At 36.6% G+C, this 22,856-nt stretch overlaps 1 protein-coding gene across 6 annotated transcripts in view; it reads right to left on the bottom strand.

The window, feature by feature from the left end:
• The window catches only part of LOC104060194 (AGBL carboxypeptidase 4), a 954,436-nt gene that overhangs the window by 697,070 nt on the left and 234,510 nt on the right, over positions 1–22,856 (bottom strand). For all 6 annotated transcript variants that reach the window (XM_054073734.1, XM_054073733.1, XM_054073732.1 and 3 more), the window contains exon 4: positions 19,626–19,720. In XM_054073734.1, the coding sequence (XP_053929709.1) occupies positions 19,626–19,720 (95 nt within the window). The remainder of the gene's footprint in view (positions 1–19,625; positions 19,721–22,856) is intronic.

The raw sequence follows: 22,856 nt of genomic DNA, 5'->3' as shown, positions 1-22,856 counted from the left end.
GCAGCGCTTGGTGTTCCCACTCCTCTTACCAATCTAGATAATATATTCTTTCTTCAATACCTTCTGCATTTCCTACCATCAAATCCCATACTCAAGCTGTTCCCAGAAGAGCCCTACAATGTTCCCACTTTCTCCCTAGAACCCTACTGTATTTGCTTGTTAATAATTTCTTCTGTACATTCCATGTAATACATTGGTTTTGTACTCTTCATTATATTCTACTGGGCTGCTTGCCCCACTTTCTGTGTCTTATTCTGATGTTGCCATGGTACCATAGTAACTATCAGAAGTAAAGACTCTACAAGAGCAGATCCCCTTTTACTGCACTACCCTTTTACTAGGAAGGAAACGGTTCACCTCAATAGTGAGTATTTCTCCTAATAAGCTTATTTAAAATGCTCAATTTATGCTTGTAGACCCAACTCCTTTAAGCCAATGGCAATTTTGCACACCGAGAACCATATATTTTTCTTTTTTCTTCTTTGTCACTGAAGTATTACCTAAAACCACAAAAAGCTTTCTAAAATGTTTGCCCACTCAGGCTTTTGGTTTTTTCTTATTTGAAGTCTCCCACTGGCTGAGACATTTCCCAGCAAGCTAAAAGTTATTTCACAAAGAAGTCTTTACAACAGTAACCTTTGGTAGATACCACTCCTTTTCGTAGAAGGGGCTCAGAGGGAGGGGGACACCACAAAAAAAGCAGACTTGAACATCAGATAAGCAACGTAGTTATAGGAAATACTGAATCCTAATTACCACACTCTTGTTTCTTGCTAGACTCTCATCAAGACTAGAACAAACATTATCTATTTTGAGCTTCAATGAGACAAGTTTATTGAAAATGTGCATTTTTGCAAGATAGTAGCAAATGTCTTAGGAGATTAATGGGTATCTGAAAACTTTCATAAAATAATGTCGAAAGTCAGCGCTGCCCACTGCCATCACAGAATCTTTCTGCAAAGAAATGACATTCGATTCAAAACAGGGAATAAACCATCGAACCAAATAATGTTTGAGCAAAGCAGAAAGTCCAGCTCCGTGTACACAGATAGTTAATGAATTTAGTCTTTAACATTCTTCACAAAGAAGTGGCAGACTTTTTAAAACAGCACACATATGCATACATACAAAGAAGCGCACCCAAATACACCCTGCGGGATGCAGCAACCATGCAACTCAGCTAGGCTCCAGGAAGAAGAGTTATATTTCTTCAAGAGATCAGAATTTGGGGACCATGCTGCATTCACCCATACAGCAGCATTTTTCCTGCCAAGGTCTGTTGAAATGAGTCTCACTACTACTCAAAAATGAGCCATAATTGTTCCAGCAGTGAAAAAGAGAAGCATCTCTCAATCTTACACAGCTGTGGTGAAACTGCTCTAAGTCACTTTTACACTAGCCAAGCGGCAGCTAAAAGTCTGCTAGTTTCATTACTAAAAGCAGTGTGCTGGAAGCAAGAGAACAGATAAGCTTGGGAGGGTCTTCAAGATTATTCACAGGCTTTCTACTCGATTTCAGTAGAACTTTTAACATTAAAAAGCTTGCAAACTGAGATTATCAACAGTACATCAGCTCGTATCAACTATAATCCTTCTGCAGGTTTCCAGTTATATGTAGTGGGCATTAGCAAAGCATAAAGTGCTTAAAGACTGTAGGAATGCGGAAAATGCAGATATTTCACGCACAATTCAGAATTTAACTGTTGCTTATGGTAATTTTATTGTGTAATATACCCTGTTTAATTCTTGAAGGGTATCATCTGTATTATTTTCTCATCACAAAACTCAATTGTGTATCCATTAAAAAAAAAGAATTGCATGATTTTTACAACAACAGGACACTACATCATTGAGAATGCAATTACCAGTGCAAAGTTTTTGATATGCCAAGTAATACTTAAAACAGAACTTGACCATTTTTCATGTACATAGCCATTGGTTTTGTAACTATCCATTTTTCTGCAACTCAGGAGATGTTTACAGGTTCAAGAAAAACTCCTTTAAACTTGATGTTTGTGAAGAAAGACACACATATACGAGACATTCTACCACAACACTGAAAAGTTTGTGACAGTAATGCTTCCATTACATGCAAAATAAAATTGTACTTTTGTAAATCTTTATGAAATTAAAGAACATTTTTCATTTGAAAAACATTAAAACTCTCCTTTCTCTAACAATATTGAGAAAAATTTTAGGTCTCAATTTCCATACCTACTTTAAGTCAATTTAGTAAGTGGGCATGTAACATTAATGTCAGTTTATTTCTTCCTCTTTACTACCATTTTTCTTCCTTAAGCTTGCCAGATGCATTCTGACAGCTGGGAAGCCACCGAGATTTACCAGACTCAATCTCTTGTACGGAGGTTCATCTGTTATTGCCAAAATGAAAAATATACTGTAATTATTTAGATATGTCATTAAAAAAAGAAATTCCTAATTTCACTTTTAGACCCAAATCTTCAGTTTCGCTGTTCTGATAATAGGCTGTATTTCTGTTCAGTTGTCTGTCTTTACTGTTAACTACACAGAGAATGGTTCTTCCCTTCTTTCTTGTTTAGAGATATTCTATTGTAAGCACCGCAAAAGCAACAACTTTTATATTGCAGCACCTATTTGGGGAATTTTACACTCACTGAGGTGTCAGCTAAAACATCCATTGATTTCAGCAAGATGTAGATTGAGCTCTGTTGATGTGAAATGTCATAGCAGACACAGCCCACGTGACCATTTGCAGTTTTTACGTGAAATCATCCCCTTTTTATTTGACTAATAAGCAAGCTAATTATCATGACTATTCATGTCCTAGACTTTCAGACAAAAAGTACACAGTTTAGTCACTGATGTAGCAGAGCACTTAAGCAACGCGTTGTGTATGACCTCAAAGAAATGAATAATCTTCCTAAAGTCCTTAGCAGTAGTTTTTAACATATACGTTTTGCTGCACAGAAGTCCAGACTATGATGAAAGCAACCTACATACACATCAGTGTAAAGCTTAACAGCTGGAGACAAATTACTTATGAAAAAAGATTAAAGCTATGGGCATCTATCTCATTGTCCTTGTAGGATTCTTCTGTACATCTCCCTCTGCAGTGTTTCATCAAATCCTCTACACAGTGAGACATTTACCACTTCCCTTGCAAAACTATTCAGGCTAATACATGTTATTGCTGAGGATTTTTACTTCAAGTACTTACAATATGAAAGAAATCCAGCATGGCATTTTTGGGGGTTGTGTCATTAAATTGGTTTGTTAATATATTATTTCAGAGTCACAGGCATGACTGAGGAAATTCTTAGTATCTCTGACTAAGGTTAATTACCCTCATAAAGCTCACCTATAGATACTGCAAGCTGTTCTTTGCATTTTGCACTCAGATGAAGGACATAGTAGTTGTTCTTTTATGGATAACTAGTTGGAAAAAAAAATCAAACAGATGATATCCCTCTTGATTTCAGAAAGAATTTGGCTATCCATCATAGGTATGGATCGTATAGAATAAATATGCAATTTCACAAAGGCAGGTGTTCTGGTTTGCATCATAATTCTGTTCAGACTGAATATTCGTTAAAATATTTTCTTATTTCTCCTAAAGCTTCTCCTATTATTACAAATCTCTTTTTACTTTCTGCTCTTTCTCCTCTCTTAGTTTCCATTGGTTTTCATCACAGATGCTAACAGTTCTCCCCATTTCATTATGGAGGACAGTAAGAATCCTCAGTCTTCTAATCTGTTTCAGTAGGACAGATGATAACCACAAGCCCTGCTGAGAAACTGTCTTCTATCAGCTTGAGCTTTGCTACTTATGACCACAGGATTTGAGAACTGTCACTTTGACAATTGCAAAAGACTGTCTCAGTTTATTATCTTAGGCCAAGATACACGACAGCTTCTAAGACTAGTATCAGTTCTGTTTGGCCTGTATGATTAAGCCTACAATTTCCCCGTATTTTCTGAGGACACCAGGAAAGAAGCACAACAGTATCTTCAGTAGTTGGTGCAGCTGAAAAGAAGCTGCAAGCATATCAACAACAGGTATGGAACTAGAGAAGAGAGTACAGTCGTCTAGCTGTTCAGTGAAGGAAGTGAACTGAGTTTGTTTATACGCTATCAGCATTTTCCTGAAGCAGCATCCCATCCAGAAGCATTCTCTAAAATAAAAGTGTCTTCCCATTTTTTGCTGTGTTTTACTTTACCTAAAATCCCATCTCTATCTGCCTTTAGATTGGCCTCAGTCAGCTGATTTTCACATGGGTGCTGACCTCATCTAGGCAGGGGATATTTGGGATACAGTTATTTGGATTAGAAGCAAGTAGGATACAGAACTGATGGCTATCTGTACATTGCTGGCATTTAAAATGAGAAGCCTATATCCAGCAAAACACTTACATTTGTGCTCAACACTGACTTCAGTGAACTGCTCCTATTTCAAGATTAAGCAAGTACTTCACCAGATTGAGACCACAATATCCTGTAGTATAATGAAGTACAGGTAAGTAGCCTAAATTAGTGATGTAAATCTAAAATAACTCCAGCTAAATCCAAAGGTTTCTCCAGATTTACACTGACATGAAAACAAGGACTGTCCTATTGTATTCACAATCCACACAGCTACTATACTTGATTCTTTACATCGTAAGTTCATTCTTTGCTTTCTCAACGAAAATATCTATATAATTATCCTGCGCATGAGTTACATCGGTTCAGAAAGTCAACTAACAAGGGACTCAGTAGGCCTAAGAAGCATGCAAAGACTGTTTTAATCAGCTTAATATTTAAAAGAAACTATTTTGTTTTATAAAAAGTGTCTACCACAAGTGTAATAAAGTTCTTAGTATACAAGCAAATTACTAGTATTTTGTCCTTGCAATTGATGGGCTGTGATAACTGGAAATTAAAAAGTCATAGAAAAGCTGTGTAGTAATAATAAAAATGTCATTTTAAAGCAAACACATGAATTTCCTTTTTTGTGTGTGTAAATTAGAATTAGATGGGAGAAAGAAGGAAAAGAGTAAGCAAAGAACTTTTACATCAAACCAAAGACACTAGACCCAGTACAAAAACGGTCACTCCTGTTACCAGCTGTGGTGTTACCACAATTAGTAGAGCCATATCAATCTACTTCACGAGCATTTTTGAGGGGATTTTTTAGGAATATGAGCATACATTTGAGTATTTCAGTATATATTCGGAATACAAGTAGATACATGTATAAATACAAGTATAATATTGCCTAAATGTATTCAAGCTCTAAACAATATTACCTTAAAGTTATTTCTTCTTCATTGCTAGCATTCATACAAGTAGCATATCTTGCTGCTGTCTTTGGATGTAGATAGATGGGTTTTACGAAACATTTGCTCTTGTATCAAGGACTTACTACCTCCACTAACCTTATTAACAGTGAGTGTTTGGAGGAACACACATTTAATTAGCATTGTAAATAGTTACCAACTACATTTTTGCTCTAGGATGCTGAGAAAAGTTGATTTGGAACAAATTCCAATCCAGGAATATTTTTCTTTTTATCTGCAGTTCAGAAATACAGATGGAAGAATGGTCCTCACTTAGAAATGAATGGCAACCTTTTTATAAATTATTTGTCAGGTCATTTCACTGAGTGTTTTGCAGGTATTTCATTTCATTCCTTGACAACTGACCCAAAATTTTGAGCTGGGTTACTTGGGATGTAAGCATTGTCTTTGTTGTCCTTGGGTAAAAAAATGAACTTACTTCTCTAGCCTGAAATTCTTCCCCATGAACAAGTGAAGACTCCCTCCGAGCTTTCACCCTTTTTCTTTACAATGGCATTTTGGCCTTATTACTTGTTAGGATCAGAAGCATAACATCCATATCCTTATAAATTAGAAAATGTTTAATAAGAATGAGCTTGAACAAATTTTTATTATAATGAAAGGATTAAGGTGCACGATAGCATTAATATTAAGGAAAAATTAAACAAAATTGCTTTTTATCTGCTGCAAACTATGTTAAATATTTAATATGCCACATTACAGGGGCACCATTTCAACAAAGGGTACGACAACCTTTGTGTTATGAACCTTCATTTCAGTGGTTCAAACTTAGTTGGAAAACTTCTGAAAGCTAGGTTTTCTAGGCAGTTAGAGCTGGGACAAGCTTCCAAACCTCCATGGAAGCTCTATAGCAGAAAGTCGCACAAACAGGGAGTCTAAAGAGGCCATCCCTTGTGAGCTCTACTGAACCAGCACATGATTTATTTAGAAGAGCTCACTGAGTTTAATAATTCTGGAGCTTATGGGAAGTCTTTTTGTTGCTTTGTTTGGAGTGCCTGGGTATATTTTTAGACAGCTTTAAAACACACCAAACAAAGTCATGCAAGTATTCTAAAGGGATTATTTTCAGTAATCTAGAGCAGATAACTTCTATATAAGCATTGTGAGAGGTAAATTCTAGCTCTCGCATTAGAGTAAATATTCCTTTATAACTAAAAATGTGTGATAAATCCTGCTACAGGTAGCAATATGCTTCTGGAATACTGCAAACAACTTTCAGTCTTTCTCTAGGAGCTTAAAAAATAAATCTCTGAAAAAAAAAAATCAAAATAAGTAAATAGCTAAACCCAATGTGGACCTGCTTACAGCCAAGCTATGTATTGGATCAAATTTTAAGGTAATAGTGAAACAGTATAATGTAGTAAATGTGGTAGAAGATTTTTGTTGCTTTCAGATCACTGAACTGAGAAGAAAACAGAATGAAAAAATTCTGAGTTAGTTCCAGAGCTGATCCTTACAATGACCTTGGAAAAATCTATTATCCTTTGCCTTTATCTCTCCTCCTGTAAAATGTGATAATAAACACTAGTTAAGCAGTATATTTCTATCTTGGGATGAGACTCTAAGCTGAAGACAACAAAACATTATAACCGCCTTTGCTGAGCTGACTGACTTCCTGAAATTAGCCCTTTACTTTATGTGCCGCAAAAACTCAAACAGAATTACCCTAACTCTTCAAAACCTGTGAAGGTCTCATTAGTTCCTTTTAAACACTCCTTCTACCTCAGCTGACTTACATTTTATCTGCCCAAGGCAAGTGCTTTCACCTGTATACATGTCACAGGCAACTATTGCCATTTGACCTGGGACCACTTTCAGAGGTTCAGTCCTGTTGTACAGTCAAACTGTGGTACCACCACCTGAAGCAGCAGTCATTGGATTTTTTTCTTTATTTCTTATAGAAGTTTTCTTCACTGAATAAAATCAGTTTCCTCCTTTGCAATTAAAGACTTCACAATTAGCTAATTATTACCGTGCAACCGAATATATCAGTCCTGAGCCCTGCTGAATTTTCATGTCTGTAATAGACTGTACGTATTTCCAAGGCACTGCTTTCTTAAGTTCTTATCTCAGATTCAATAAAATACTACATGAAACAGCAGGAGGAGCATAGAAGCCAAACAATGTCAAAGATGCAGCAGTTGTTACTAGTTTCCAGATTTTCTGGCCTACCTAACCACATTTAGATAGGCCACAAAAACTTGAGACAATTCTATTTCAGCATTTGCCAGTTTTCTATATTGAAAAATATATTATTACATATATTTACAGGCTGCCCAGGGAGGTGGTCGAGTCGCCTTCCCTGGAGGTGTTTAAGGAACGGGTGGATGAAGTACTTAGGGACATGGTTTAGGGAGTGTTAGGAACGGTTGGACTCGATGATCCAATGGGTCCTTTCCAACCTTGTGATTCTGTGATTCTGTGATAAAAAAAAAAATACTAATTGACTGTCATTTCAAAAAGCTGTTTAGTTCGACACCAAGATGGAAGATATCCAGCACAGTCTCTTGCAGAAAACAGAAGTAAAAAATAAGTTGTTGAATAGTTTAGAGGTTTGAGTTTCATTTGTTACTAGTACAGTAAAAAGATACTATATTTTAATATAATTAGCTGAAGTATTTTTTAAACATTAAGCTTGACTTCAGTACCTGTATTATGGTACTAAGTGCCAGAGGGTTTTGTGACAGTTGTGACAGGTTTGGGTTACACAAACACACAAAACAAAAACATTTTGATACCAACATAACAGCGGAGTACAAAAGTACAAATCAAAATATCAAATATTTTTACTTAAAGGTGACTCTTCAGAAAGATATTCCAATAGTTTCTATTGAGACATTAGTGACCATTAACCTCCCATACCTGTGGCACATGTTATCAGGCAGGATGTATTAAGTGATACTTGTAAATGTTGTATGTGAATATATGCACCAGTAGCTCCGCTTCAGTTAGCGGAAGGCTTTCCAAACCTTAATCCACATTTTTTGTGTCTTCAAGAGAAATGGCTTTTATTAATTACATGTTAAGTTAATGCTATAAACAGCCTTCATTTATTAGTACAATATTCTCTCAGTGGATGTATATCATTTCACTGCAGCATACTTTAAAGAGCTAAAACCTTAAAAAAGAAATTCTAATAATAAGTTTGGGTTTTGAAACAAAAAGTAAAAACCTTCATTTTCAACTGTAAACATTCAGGTATTGAAATGCTAGGACAACACATATTTGGAGCTTTACAAGTATAAAATCCCTCCCTCAAGAAAGGCAAACTAAAAGCAAAAATACAAAAACTAAGCCCTTCGAAACACATCCATGCAATTTCCATAGCCACCATTCTCCTTCCCACACGGACAATGCTGCTTCGAGTGTCTTGAAGGTTTGGTAGAGAATGGCTTTCTTTACCTGCAAAATTTCAGGGGAAGCCACACAGTGGCAGTACTGTGAATGTAAATGCTATGCTCTATTGTGCAGCAAGAGTCTTTTAAGAACTAAAATACCATTTCCCGTGTCTGGTTATGGCTCACTGTTACTTTATATAGGAGATGGATTCTATATCTTTAGGTGCAGAAGACAAAAGCATGCAATTTATTTCCTTCTGCAATTTTTAGTATCCAGAGGCCTCAGACAGAGTTAATCACACATTTCACTTCGCACTATTTTCTCTCAAATTTTAGACACTTTTATTTCCTCTATTCAGATTTGGTTTTGAAGCCCAGTCTAACGGCATAAAATTGGAGTTCTTTACCAAAATAAAAGGAAAAGAAAACAAACCAAAGAAGCATCTCCTACACAAACACATATGAAGTCATATACCCAAGACATTTATGATTCATCTAGGTTACTGGTTTCTATACTTTCATAGTACACAGACACAAGCTGATGAGTATTAGAAATGACAAATCCAGAATGCTCTGTTCATTTTCACTCCACTGTGAAACTCTTGCCAAAGAATACAGCTACACAGATTACAGATGTTGACTTCGGATGTATTCATACCTCACTGCAGGATGGAGGGGGTGGGGAGTATTTCAGAGTGAGCCCAAAAGAAGAACTCTCAGTAGATCCCACAGTTACAAATTTACTGAAGGGTATCACACATATCCAATAATGTGGTTTGGAAAATTCTCATAGAATGAAGAGTACTTTTTACAACAGCACCTGAAAAAGGCTGAATAACTGAAGTCTCCAAACAAAAAGCTGACACAAACTCAATTTCCTTCCTCAATCTCAATAGCAATTTCCAGCTTCAGAAGTTACTAATTTTGCTATTTGAAATAATTTCAATGCAAAGCTAGCTACCCAGCACAATACACTAATAAATTTACAACTAACTCCTACTAAAATTCTAATTCTTAAACTGCTACAAGGCCACTTGCTTTTCATTACTATGCTTCTCGTGACACAGTTCCCTCAGCCACGCTGTTTGCGGGCAGATGGCACCCGACTTAACACACACAACCCATGTACACACCTGCGGGAACCTCCAAAGGGACAGGGCACACGGGCAAATCCTGGGCCCTCTCATCACCAACACCTACTATTTCCACTCCAGGCTTGGAAATATTGAGGAGGGATAGCTGTGCAAGAGCACAGAATGGGAAATGTGAAAGAATATGGCCACAAAATTGTGCAAAGTAGAGCCTGAGCAGCACAAGAGAAAAACAGCAGCACCCGAGGGAAGGTGATCTCTGGGGAGAGGGTGGCAGCCTCCCCCAGCAACCAGAACCCCTCAGCCTGGGGCTACACTGAGCATCTAACTTCAAACAAAGCAGTTCAACCAAATTAAACGCATTATGGCTTACTGTCAGCATTTTCATGTATATCCATACACAGCTCATTGTTAAAAGATAAAATCACTTAAATAGCTCACATATTAGTTTGGAAGCTGGGAAAAAAAAAAAACCTTACCAGCCAGTACAAACAGAGCTCCCCTCCTAGAACCTCTGGTCTGTTGTAGGTGAGGAGATCAGATACAAGTGCCTTTTGTTTCAACTACCTGCACACCTGTAGCAAATATTATGCCCTGAGGATGGACACCTGCACCACCCAGTTCCCTTGCCCAGCACAGCTCTTCCTCTCCGCAGCAACATTCTTGTTTTCCAGAGGTACAGAACCGTCAGTAAAGCTGCCAGCTTTCCACTGAGAGACTGGATTTTCACCTTTCCATTACCCAAAGCATCTGACAGCCAGTTATCCTTGTGCTGCCTGAGCAGTACTAGACAGAAAGATTGGAATTAGTATTTGCTGCCAAAAAATATTGGACAGTTTCTAATCACACTAGGAGAGCTCTTGCTAGGTTTTCAATCTCATAGATGTTTAATACAGTGAAGCAGGAAGACAAAGTTTCACTTTCAGGCTAGAATTCAATAATCCTACTTGAAGCAGTAGAAAAAACAAACTTTAGCCACTGCCTCAGCATCTAGAGATGCAGGAAAGATCTTATCTCTGTTATATTATCATTACAATTTAATCCTCTCAAACCAGTGACATATCATAGAGAAGTTAATTCATAACTTAGCCCTAGTAATCACAGTATAAAAATTAGGTTTTCATATTTTAGGTTTATACACAACTGTTGAATCCCATGAGATACAGCACCTATTATTTTAATGTTCTGTTCCTGAATTAGCACCTGCCATACTTGTTTACTACTTATTTTCTCTACAATTCTCAGTTTCCACAGTACAGCAAAATGGAACTCATTGCTTTGGCTTTTACCATGGCACTTCAAATATAAGGCAGATGCTGGATAAGCATCTCACTTCTATCAGAAGTTCACAATTAATAGATCCTGTTACCTTTTCCTCTACACTAAGTATTATTTCCTCACAGAAACTGAAAGAAAAAAATGTTGTTAATGATTCAAACAAACATTTAAAAATATTAGGCTGGATATTTCAGTGCTAACTTTACCTAGAAGTGTATTTCTGATATATTGCACATCATATGATTGTATGTCATATGTAAATTTAAAGAGTACTATGTAATTTTTAAAATTATATGTTGAAAGATCTTTCAAGTTGCAAGGCTAAATAAAGGAATGTCAAAATTTAACCTGACTGCACTGCATCCTGGTTCATTCCCAATTATATTATGTCATAGGTTATTACATCTCGTTAAATTCAACTTGTATAGCGCTCTTCAGACTATTAAAACATTCTTAAAGAGATGTTGCATTTTCTGATTACAGTTTTTGGCTCTTATTTGTGTAGTCCTATGTTAACAGTCTGATTTTCAAGTACATTTCTTGGTGACATTCAGCTTTGTCGGTGTAGGGCTCTTACTACTAAGTACTTACGGCTGATAAATGCCATTCTTAGCAGAGGTGATTTTCATTCTGCTTCGCTCCATTAGTTCAAAGTACAAAATTGCAATGAAAAGCTGCAAAGTCCTCTTGGTAGTTTGACTCTGCTTTGAGTTCAATGCTGCCCATATTTATCTAACTTACAGACTCATTTGGGGGGGGCAGGAGCCTCAATTTTATATACTTTTTTTTAAACCTGCAAAAGTTAGGGACCCAGTTCTCTGAACACTTTTCATGCAATCAGTTCCACCAAATGTCCATCACCTGAAGAAACAGAATGACCTGTTTCACGATGGGATGCAATGCACAGCTCTGGTCATGTTTTGCAGCCATTAAACTCAATACCATAAACTGTAGTGGGAAAACCCTACAATTCAGTTGTTTTAAACTGCCACAAAACCTCTCAACTGCAAATTTCATTGTGATTTGCAGCGGTGCTGAGGGAATTATTTTCAGGCAACAGCACTTTTTAAAGATTTTGCATTTCTCATCAGCACCCCAGTAATTAAGTATTTATAGATGACAAAAATCCACCTAGCAGGAATAGACTCATTTGTTTCCTATGTGCTTCAACCCTTTCATGAATAAAGTAGTACCAAGGGTAACCTTTCATGAATACAACCTTAGGGATCACAGAGTGCCCTCAATCAATGCAGGGAACTCATGTTGACAGAGTATATGGGAAACAGATTGAGGTATTAAAGCACATAGCCTCTGGTGTTTTAGATGTAAATACTATAACCATCAAATATTTAGACTCTTATGTAAGCAGTATGTCATTTTTTAAACAGTTACTGCTTGGAATAAATCTTTAAGGATGGAATTTTCAGAAGTGCTCAGTATTGGCCTGACTTTGCTCTTACTGAAATCAATCATAAAATTTTCACAAGTTTGGAAAAGGACTTTGTCAGTTTATATGTTTCCACAGCACTAAGCACAATGAGTCTTGATCCTGGCTGGGGCCTTTTGACTCTGCTGTAATCTAAATAAATTGATTTATAGGAGATCAGTCAGATAAATGATGAGGAAACACACACATACATATAAAACAGCCAGGGTTTTTAAATGATTATTTAGCAATCTTTTAGAGCTTCTTCATTATTTTCTCTTTGAATCCTAAAATTCATTTGCCTTCTCTTATATTAATTTAATTTCCTTGTTATTAATTTTCCCCAACATAATTACCATGCATCTTAAATTTCCAGTAAAGTATCCAGTCAATAAAATTTAACTTCCTTTCTTGCCACAAACTAATCTCATTAAGTTTGCACAATAAACACATTAGTTTGAGGATCTGATTCATACTTTGTGTCAGCAGAATAGGACTTCTCCTCGATTTCCACAAAAGCTGTTACTCATAAAAGTGATATGTAGCCTATTCTATATTCCCAGGAAGAACTGCCTTTGCTGGACTGGGAAAGGGGAAGAGAGCACATTTCATTTATGTTTTTTTTAGAGTGGTTTGGTCTGTTTCTTTTGTTATTTCAAAAGATTCACACAAACATTAATTTACCAGGGATTTACTACAGAGGCAGTTATTTTACTTTCATATACATGCCAACCTCAAAACTGTCTATAAACATCTTATTTTCTTCCAAAGACCAAGATAAAACCACTCCTGCTTATCACTCAGTGTGGGATTTTAAAAGGTCAATACTGCAATGTCTTTTTCACTATTTTCTCCAATTAAAATGCTACAAGTTACTGAAATGGAGGCTGTTGTTCCACAGACAATTCTCTAGGCATTATCCTAGCATCTGCTATCCTCACTCCTTCTCCCCTGCTCCAGCCACTTAGTCCCATCCCCCTCGCTGTTCCTCTAGTTGGACTCATACAGCTTGTTTTGGATACATGTGATGAACCAGACCAAGATTAAATCACAGAATTGTAGAATGGTTTGAGTTGGAAGGGTCCTTAAAGGTGATCTAATTCCAACATCCCTGCTGTGGGCAGGGACACCTCTCACTAGATCAGGCAGTTCAAGACCCCACCCAACCTGGCCTTTAACACCTCCAGGGATGGGGCAGCCACAGCTTCCCTGGGCAACCTGTGCCAGTGCCTCATCACTCTCATTGTGAAGAATTTCCTCCTTATGTCTAGACCAAATCTTCCCCTCTCCAATTTATAGCCATTTCCCCTAGTCCTATCACTCCATGCCTTTGTAAAAAGTCCCTCACCAGCTTTCTTGTAGCCTCTTCAGGTACTGGAAGGTCACTATAAGATCTCTTCAGAGCCTTCTCCAGGCTGAACAAGCCCAACTCTCTCAGCCTGTCCTCATAGAGAAGGTGCTCCAGTCCTCTGATCATCTTTGTAGCCTCCTCTGGACCCATTCCAACAGTTCCAGATCCTTCTTATGTTGAGGATTGCAGGACTGAACACAATATTCCAGGTGAGTCTCACAAGAGAGGAATAGAGGGGCAGAATCCCCTCCCTCGCCCTGCTGGCCACGCTGCAGGATGCAGCCCAGGACATGGTTGGCCTTCTGGGCTGTGAGCGCACATCGCCGGCTCTTGTCAAGCTTCTCATCAATCAGCACCCCCAAGTCCTTCTCCACAGGGCTGCCCCCTATCACATCATCCCCCAGCCTGTACTGAAATCTTCTTTGTCTCCTTTGAAAGTTTACTTTTATCCTGGGCCAGCTGCCTATCTGGCGATCCTACGCAGAGCTGTCCTAGTGCATGGCGGGGAGCAACTCTGAGGAGCAAGGTCTGCACCTGGCAAAAACCACATCAGCACACAACTGTGACACGGGAAATATTTCTGAACCTCCAAAAGCATTCTCACCAGATCCCTGGGGAAAGCAAGAACAAGTACACATTACTTTAGAAAACTGGTAGATGAACAGACTTCAGAGAGTAGCAAAACTTGTAAAATAGGCCAAGGAAGGAACCAGGTAATGCTAACCGCCTCTTTACCTAAACTCAGGTGATTGTTATCTCTAAGCTTAGCCTGCTATAGATTTTATAGTAAGCAATTCTAGTATTTCAGATTAGCAAGCTATATGTATATTTAGTGCTTTATTCTCAAACTGTTTCACCACAAATGACAGCTCATTTCACAAATAGCTTATCTTATGGCTAAAGATATATAAATGCATACTAAAAATGCTGTTGAAAGTCTCTGAATGTATAATGCAGCCTGGTAGACATGGAAGTGATTGTAACACTGCATTGTAGACACAAATGTTAAAGAAACTTGGCAAGAATCAACACATTTTAGCTACTCAAAATTCAAATTTTCTCAGTCTTGTCCCTTTCTGATGAATGGAACATATGGGAGTATTGTTCATAAAACTTGCATTGCTTTTCTCAATGTCTACCAAAATTCCTTATCTTGACAATATTTACCAAGATACATATAGATTCAAATTTGAATTAATTTGCTATAAGTTTTTCTGTACTTCCAGGTTTACTGGAAAAGAAAAAACGCTTCAGAAGCAATGTGTTGTGAGTATTTAACAGTAGATGTTATAGCAACAGAGGTAGTGGAGTGCTTGCTGGGGAAGGCAGCAATCCAGTTAAAAGCCATCAGTGCTGAGTGAGGTAAAAGACAGGGAAGTAGCTGCTTTGCCAAGTAGCAGTTTGAAACCTGACATTACAAATGAAACACATGTAAATCTAAACATAAATCCTCTCTCATATGCTGAAGGCCCCATAATATTTTAGCTAGCTTTATTACTTACAAACACACAATTCTTGAAACACAGCATCAAAACTGCAGCACAGCCTTTAACCTTGTGTCCATCCACTCAAGAACCATGTTATTTATGATCCTTTATCCCTTAATTATGGGGACTGCACCTACTGCCCTCCACTCGTTGGAAATGCAGAATAAAATACAATGGATATCTAAAAACAAGTGTCAACCAGATATTTGCCAGCTACCGCTACTATTCTACTGGGAGGAGTTGCTGTTCTATAAATACTAATTAGAGTTTTGCACATGATCTTGCTGAAATAACTAGGGTGATGAGTGGCCAGTTATTACTTTTAAAAGATTAGCACAATTTGAAAAACTAATGTCCCCAATGAGGCAATGCTCACACTGAATAATCAAGAGTTATAGCTGTTCTCTGCCTAAAGGGAATATTTGCTCACTTCATCATTTGGAAAATCTGCTGCCTCTCCAACAACTCACTCTTCTGTTTCACTTTGAGAAACTTCTAAAACTTCATGCAATCGATCTAATACTACGGTCTATTTACTTGAATTGTCTTCCACTGCTATGCCCACACGGTAGTCTGTACTTACACCTTCCAAGCACAGAGCATGTAGTGTGAATCATGATTAAGAAACTGCAATAAAATTAGGTTGCCCTTAAATTAAGTAGCAAAGAATAAGATTACAATAGAATCTAGAGCTTGCATCAGCATAGCAAAAGTTTAATTTTCTTAAATCCATCTCCCTTGAAATTCTTCACCTCCATAGAACAAACAAAGCAAAAAGACCCAGGCAAATTAGAACAGGTCTCTATGATATTAATTGAGATTTTACATTTGTAGTTGTCATTATTGAGGAAAAGAACATCAATTCTCTAAAATTATTGTAATAATTCTGAATAACCAGCTAATTTTAAGCAAAAATGTTCAGCGACCAGATGCAGCCCATTCTACTGGCTTGAAATAAAATTCTGAGTATCATCTTGTCCAATTTGCTATGAAAAGCAACTGATGTAACATAGTGTGACACAATGCTGCATTTCTACGTATGAGTTGTGATTCATTGCAGAGAAATTTGATGGATGCAACTGACAGAACTCCATACTACCGAGTGTCAACACAGCACGTCCAGAAAAAAAAAAACATGGGTAGAGGGACTTGGAACTTAACCTGCTTAGGGGTTGGAGTTTTTTGGCTCTATCCCCTTCGGAATGAATACTCAGTAAATTCATGACCATGTATGGAGAAAATAGATATCATTTTAATCAGAATTCTTTTTTTTTAATTTTTCTTTTTAAAAAATAATCTTTTTCTTTACTATGAAATCTGTTTTTTCCTTATCCTTCTTCATACTGCTTCCTCTTTCTAAGTAGCTCATTACTGGAAATGTTTGGCCTTACTTCAAAAAAGAAGAATATGTCAACACCAGAACATCTGTGTTCACATAGAGTGCTTTGATGACAGTGATATACTCCATTTACATCAGTAACTCCGAGCTGAACCTTGATGCTGATTGCATTTAAAGATCTTACCCCACAGGGCAAGAGAATACAGGTCAAAAACGTTGATCTGTGTTTGACACACTCTTTACTTCAAGAGCACTTGGCAGTGATTTGTTCCAGAGTCAAGAATCAAACTCATAAAATGTTGCAAAGCTCGGAGCCATGTTCGCATAACCACAGTCAAAACAAACATTAAAATTCACAGTGTCTGGAGGCCAATCCACTTTTGATATGTGGGACTTCAAGAGCAATACGGTCAAGTTCTAGTCTGAATACACTAGGAACTTTACCATTTAAATCAAAAAGGCACAACTTAGGCTTGAATATCTGTTATTAAGAGGAGTAATGTACCTACATCTTTTAAATGCAAATCAGAAAATAGACACTTTATTGCCCTAATACTCAAATCTGATTGTATAAAAAAAAGGGAGTAGAACAGTTATATGTGCCTATCAGCGTGTCCAGGGAAAGCTGGGAGAATTTCAGTATGGATCACATAGCTCCATAGGCAGGCACACTAATGATGAGTTCCTCAAATATTTAACACAGAAGAGTTCAGAGACGAATGACTGAGCCACGTTACAGAATGTTTGCAGCCCATGACTTCTGGTAATCTTCCTTTCGACTTGATTTTAAAGCCTTTTGTGTTTCTTCAATTTTTTGTAATTAAGATATCATTTTCTAATTTAATTACACTAACCTGCAATGCTGAATTAAATCTTAATATCAGGTGGTATGAGTTCCAACAGTCTACTTCCACTACTCTGAATTCTGGCTACCATCATATAAACCTCAGCACCTTTGCAGCATTGAAGGATTCAGTGTTGCTACCAGATAAATTTATACAAAGCATCATACAGGATCATATCAATGTAGTTGGATATTGTCCTGTTCATGTTCAAGGAACACAACTACCTGTATGGTGCAATAGGAAGTGAAAGTACTAGTAAATCCTACTTCAGCAAACAGAGAAAGCGAAAATTTTGTTTACAGGTTTCACTAGAATGCCATGGAAACAGATACAGAGGTAATTGTAAAAAGCATAATCCAAATGGAATACAGCTCTAATAGAAACTATGTATCCAAACAGGAAAATACATACATAATTCCTATTATAATCAAGACAGAAGATTATATTGGGTAGACCTTAATATCACTAAGGCCTCTGATAACAGTATGCATTCATGTGCACCTTCAATATACAGCAATAAGTTTTCATACAGAGACTATGAGAAAAAACAAATCTTAATAAAATAATGATTTTTTTAAAGAAAAAAAAATACAGCTAGAATTTCTGAAACGAGATTAAAGTATAGTAGTAGCCCTGTACAAGAAAGCTGCTCAGCACCTGCTGCCTACGCTGTGCCTGGCTTCAGGCAATGTTATTCATTCCTCACTTTCATGGGAGCAAAATACATCCCCTAAAAGTATAAAATACAAAAATAAATAGATCTCTGGGGAAATGGAAGAGAAATCTGTTTTAAAAATAGTGAAGGAGCCTATATGTTCTAGAAAAAGCCCATTTTGCATTGTTTTGTAAGATTTACACTTTAATTTGAAACCAAAGTAAGGCATAAAATTTGTATGAAAGCAATATCTGATTTATAGATAAACTTAACACACAATATACTTTGCTGCAAATACCAGACCCCAGTGAGAGAAGGAAAAGTGTTTGAAAGATGATTAAAGTATGCTTGATAAATATGGCCCTGAAATGCCCCAAAAGATTTTTCTGACGTTGAATAGTAAACACAATTAACATGGCTTTTGCTACAAAAACACTAAACACAATGGATTCTTTTAATTAATTTTCAATGTTATTACATGCTTCTATCGAGCCAGAATGGATTCCATCCACTAACTGTATTGAGAGACAGTTCTTCTGTCCATACAACCTTACCATCTAGGGGAAAAAACAAATAGCTTGTTGGTCCTATGAAGGGAAAGCCATACAATAACAATGATCTTATGGCCACCAAAAGTTTTAACACTATGTGGGTGGAAATTTTATGACAGTTGAAGTATTTGAGAAACATACATTTATAAGGCTCAGATAATGTGCAGATCGATCAAATGTATTATTAATCAACCAATAAAAAAGTAGCAACTGCAAAAGCTTACAAGAATACATTACTGTACACTTATGGGCTAACCTCGCTATCCATATTCAAACAAGTCTCCTAGCTAAAGGCAAATCACATAATTCTTGGGAGTCTTGCATGCATTAGGACTCATTAGATTTACATTTTATTATTATTCACAGTAGACATTTCATTACATTAGCTTTGAGAAAATGTACCATCTAGATGGGTATTCACGTGTTTCATACGTGCACGCCTCTCTGTGTAGGTTACAACCAGGATGTTTGGCTTGCTTCTGCCTTAGATAAAGCAAACACCAGATCAACTCACATGGCAGAGCTCACATTCTTCCACTAAACTCCAGCCATCCCAAAAAAAGAGAGAACAAATCCAAACAGCCTTTTGGATCAGGCCCAGTTCATCTCACATGCTGCGAGTCCATCTCACACACAGGCTTTTTTGGGGAAATTACTAGGTGACATGGGCAAAAACCAGGCCAGGGACTGTCCTAACTGTTGGACAGCGAGGGTGTCATTGAAAAATAATTTGGCCCAAGCTCTGAATGTTCAGTTTGCTCAAACAGATATTATTTCAGTTATGCTACTTGAAACAAGGCACTACAACACACCATCACAGCAAAGCTGAAAGAAGCCTCCAGTAATCTTACCAAAAGCTGCATTTGAGCTGTAAGGTATTCACCACAAGAGAGTGCCAAGTAAAACACTTTTACCTCATCAAGCAAATCTTTGAAAGGATAACTCACCACTTCGGTCTGCTTGTGGATTTCACCATTGGAGCCATCCCATCCCTGTAGAGGCTTTTTGTTTTACTGAAGTTGACGACATTAAAAATTACTCTCTGGGGGATAAAAAAAAAAAAATATGAAATAGTTTGAAGTAGTTTATATGTGTTTTACATATAACAGCTGCATAAAAATATACAGAAATATAGGGAATAGGTGTATATCTCATGAATTATTGTACTTTGCATAGATCCCAGATAATGGATTCCCCACATATTCCTAGTATTTTAATGGTCCATGACAGCTTACATTGCAATGATATGTATAGAATGACTGTTTCAAATTTAGTATGCTGATTTTTCAGCAATATCCTAGCCATAAAAATAAATAGGTTGCTCAGATCTGAAAAGAGAGAAATGACTCCAGTTTGCCGCAGTGTTAGAGAAGTTGGTGCAAAAGCTGGGAGATGTGGTAGCAGTCCTAATGAAAACCTTCCAATTGGTTCATCACTTACAGCTTCTTACTTGCCTTTTTTTTTTACCTTCTTAGGCCTCACACAGCAACAGGAAAAAATAAAGATTTCTGATTTTCTTTCCACAAAGAAAAAGACTATTTCTCATCATTTCCTTTGGCAAAAGGAAGAATTTTCCTCTGCAAGAACTGTAAAGGATGCCTACGCAGTAGAGATCACATATAGCCATCACAGAGAAGATGAAAAGAGTCCAATTCTGATGGTAGTTTATACTAATAACTTTGGGAAAACTGTATCTGATATTTTACAGTCCAAAGCAAAGGCAAAATCTAGCTCTTTGCTGGTAATGGATTGATACTGAAATTAAATGAAAACAGAGACAAAACCTTCTTCTTTACCATCTGTCTGCTGTAAGTCATTTTATACAAAATTACTTATTCTGTTTCTGTTAAGAAATTCTAGCTTCAATTTATCTCATTTCATGTATTACATCTACTTTTCAGATATTAAATCTAGTACTCCTCGTTTTTCATACTTTTAATACCCAACAATAATGTAAGCAGAAAAACTGAAATACGAACACTAAATTAATTTTAATATAATGTTCCAGGATATACTAACACATTACATTTGTACCTCTCTCTTTAAATTTCTTTCCCACAGGTGTCACTGAAGACAGACCACTAAAAGTTATATTTGCCCCTAGGTACTCACACATTTGTTTTTAGAACAAACTGTTACAATATTTACACTCTTAAATAATGGTTCATGAGAAGTCTGAGCATTAAATAGCCACTCTTTGAAGCAATAAGATCAATTAAGCTTTCATATGTAAAATTTTGCAAAAAAAAAAAATCTGGATCTTCCAGGCAGTCTGCTCAGACAAGAGTGAATTATAATACTAAAGCAAAAGCAATCAGCAGTGGGACACTGATAACAGGAGCAAGTAGGGACCCAGGTACACTATATAGCCCTCAATAAACACTGTACTCAAGAAAAATTGAATACCTTTTTTTTTTGAGGTGAGGCAGTGATGAAGATTTTGTAAATGGAAGCACAAGCTGCTACATAAGCGAACTCCGCAAATTACTCACATAAAGGCTAAGAATAACCTGTAGGTTTTACTGGGAGTGACTCAAAGAACTACCAAGTTGAGGAAAACACTTTCTTAGAGACGTTACCTCAATTTTGTACCAACGTTAATAAGCAAATATATATCCACGTACTTGAGGTTTTCATGTATTTTGTCTATTGCAGCATTTAGAGAATTTCTAATGGCCATGAGATGAGCTTATTTTTAAAACTCTTCATGAAAGCATGCACATAATTTACAAAACATCCTATTTGTAATTTTAAGTATTTACGATATTGCTTATCTGATGAAATATCCATCTTAGGATCAAACTAGTTATTTTCCATCTTGTTATGTTTATAACGTATGGCTCTAAGTCAGATGATAATATTTAGATCTCCATATATTCCACTGTACATGGAAGCATCTTCCTGTATTAGAATGCTGAGTTTTTCCACTGTTACTTAACTCTGTTCATATTTGTGAAAACAAATTAAGTTGCAACAAATTGGTTTGTTAATCTTGATGTTTGCATAGAGTGAATGAAACAAACAAGATCTCCAAACCAATTGCCTTAAACTTTGGATGCAATCATGCCACTGTTGGAAAGAGAAAGTTGCTAATTTTGTTGCATACTGACTCAGAGCAGACAGCTGGTAGAGAATGTTCTTATTCCAATCAAGCTTATTTTGTATAATGACTTGGGCAAATGCATAAAACTGGGTAAGCAACATATATAAAAACAAAAATATGCAGCTCATTTAACAAAACGCTGCAGATTATAACATTTCAACCACTCATGTTCACCGTGGAGTAAGCACTTAGCAATGCGTGCAGTTCTCCCAGCATGGTGTACAGTTAGATTGGCAGAACCAAAAATTTAACAGCACAGAACAGAACTTTATCAACATACACTGCTGGAGTAATAAAGTACACAAACCAAAGCACTCAAATAAGCAGCTGAACTCAGTCAAGTATTCCTGGTGATAGTTAAAGTAGTCCATGCAGCTCAGGCAGTGAATTGTGTAAAAATATAATAACTACAGTATATACATTTTAGCTGAAAAAATATGCAGTTTGCTCAAAAAAGTATGCAAATATCTTTGAACTGAATACCATAATAAAAAGTTTGTGACACAGCCATCAAACATTTACTGAATAAATCTAATTTTTAGTCTTTGTCTATGCTGACATTCTTTAACACCACAGCTATGCCCCTTAGAGCAACGCAACTATATATACAGTATGCAAATTAAAACACTCTTTTATAAGAAAATTATCTCTATTCTGGATGTTTTTATGAATCATAAAGAGATACAATGGGTGGCATTTAATATACACTATAATTTAGAAACCCAAAAATTTTAAATAGAATGGTTTTCATTTTTTTATATAAAGAATCATCAAATTAAGAAATTAAAAATTGATGAAATATATTAAAAATGATTTAAAAAATCCCTGGAAACTGCTCTGGTCTCCAGAACATCAATCCAGAGAAAAATGGCAGAAATCTTCACCATAAAAATTCTTTTATTCATTTCGGAGGGTATGAACACCACTAAAAGAAGCAATATTCAAACTCATGTTGTACTCAAAATGAAAACTAATTTCATTTCACTCATGATAAATTGTCAATCTACTATGTTATTCTGACAAACTGATTTGCAACTTCTGGGTAGGTGGAAGGAGCACAGTGCAAAAAAGCCTT

Source organism: Cuculus canorus, chromosome 8, assembly GCF_017976375.1.
Source record: "Cuculus canorus isolate bCucCan1 chromosome 8, bCucCan1.pri, whole genome shotgun sequence".
Lineage (NCBI taxonomy): Eukaryota > Metazoa > Chordata > Aves > Cuculiformes > Cuculidae > Cuculus > Cuculus canorus.
The sequence above is the reverse complement of the archived record's forward strand: the minus strand, read 5'-3'. Positions and strand labels throughout refer to the sequence as shown.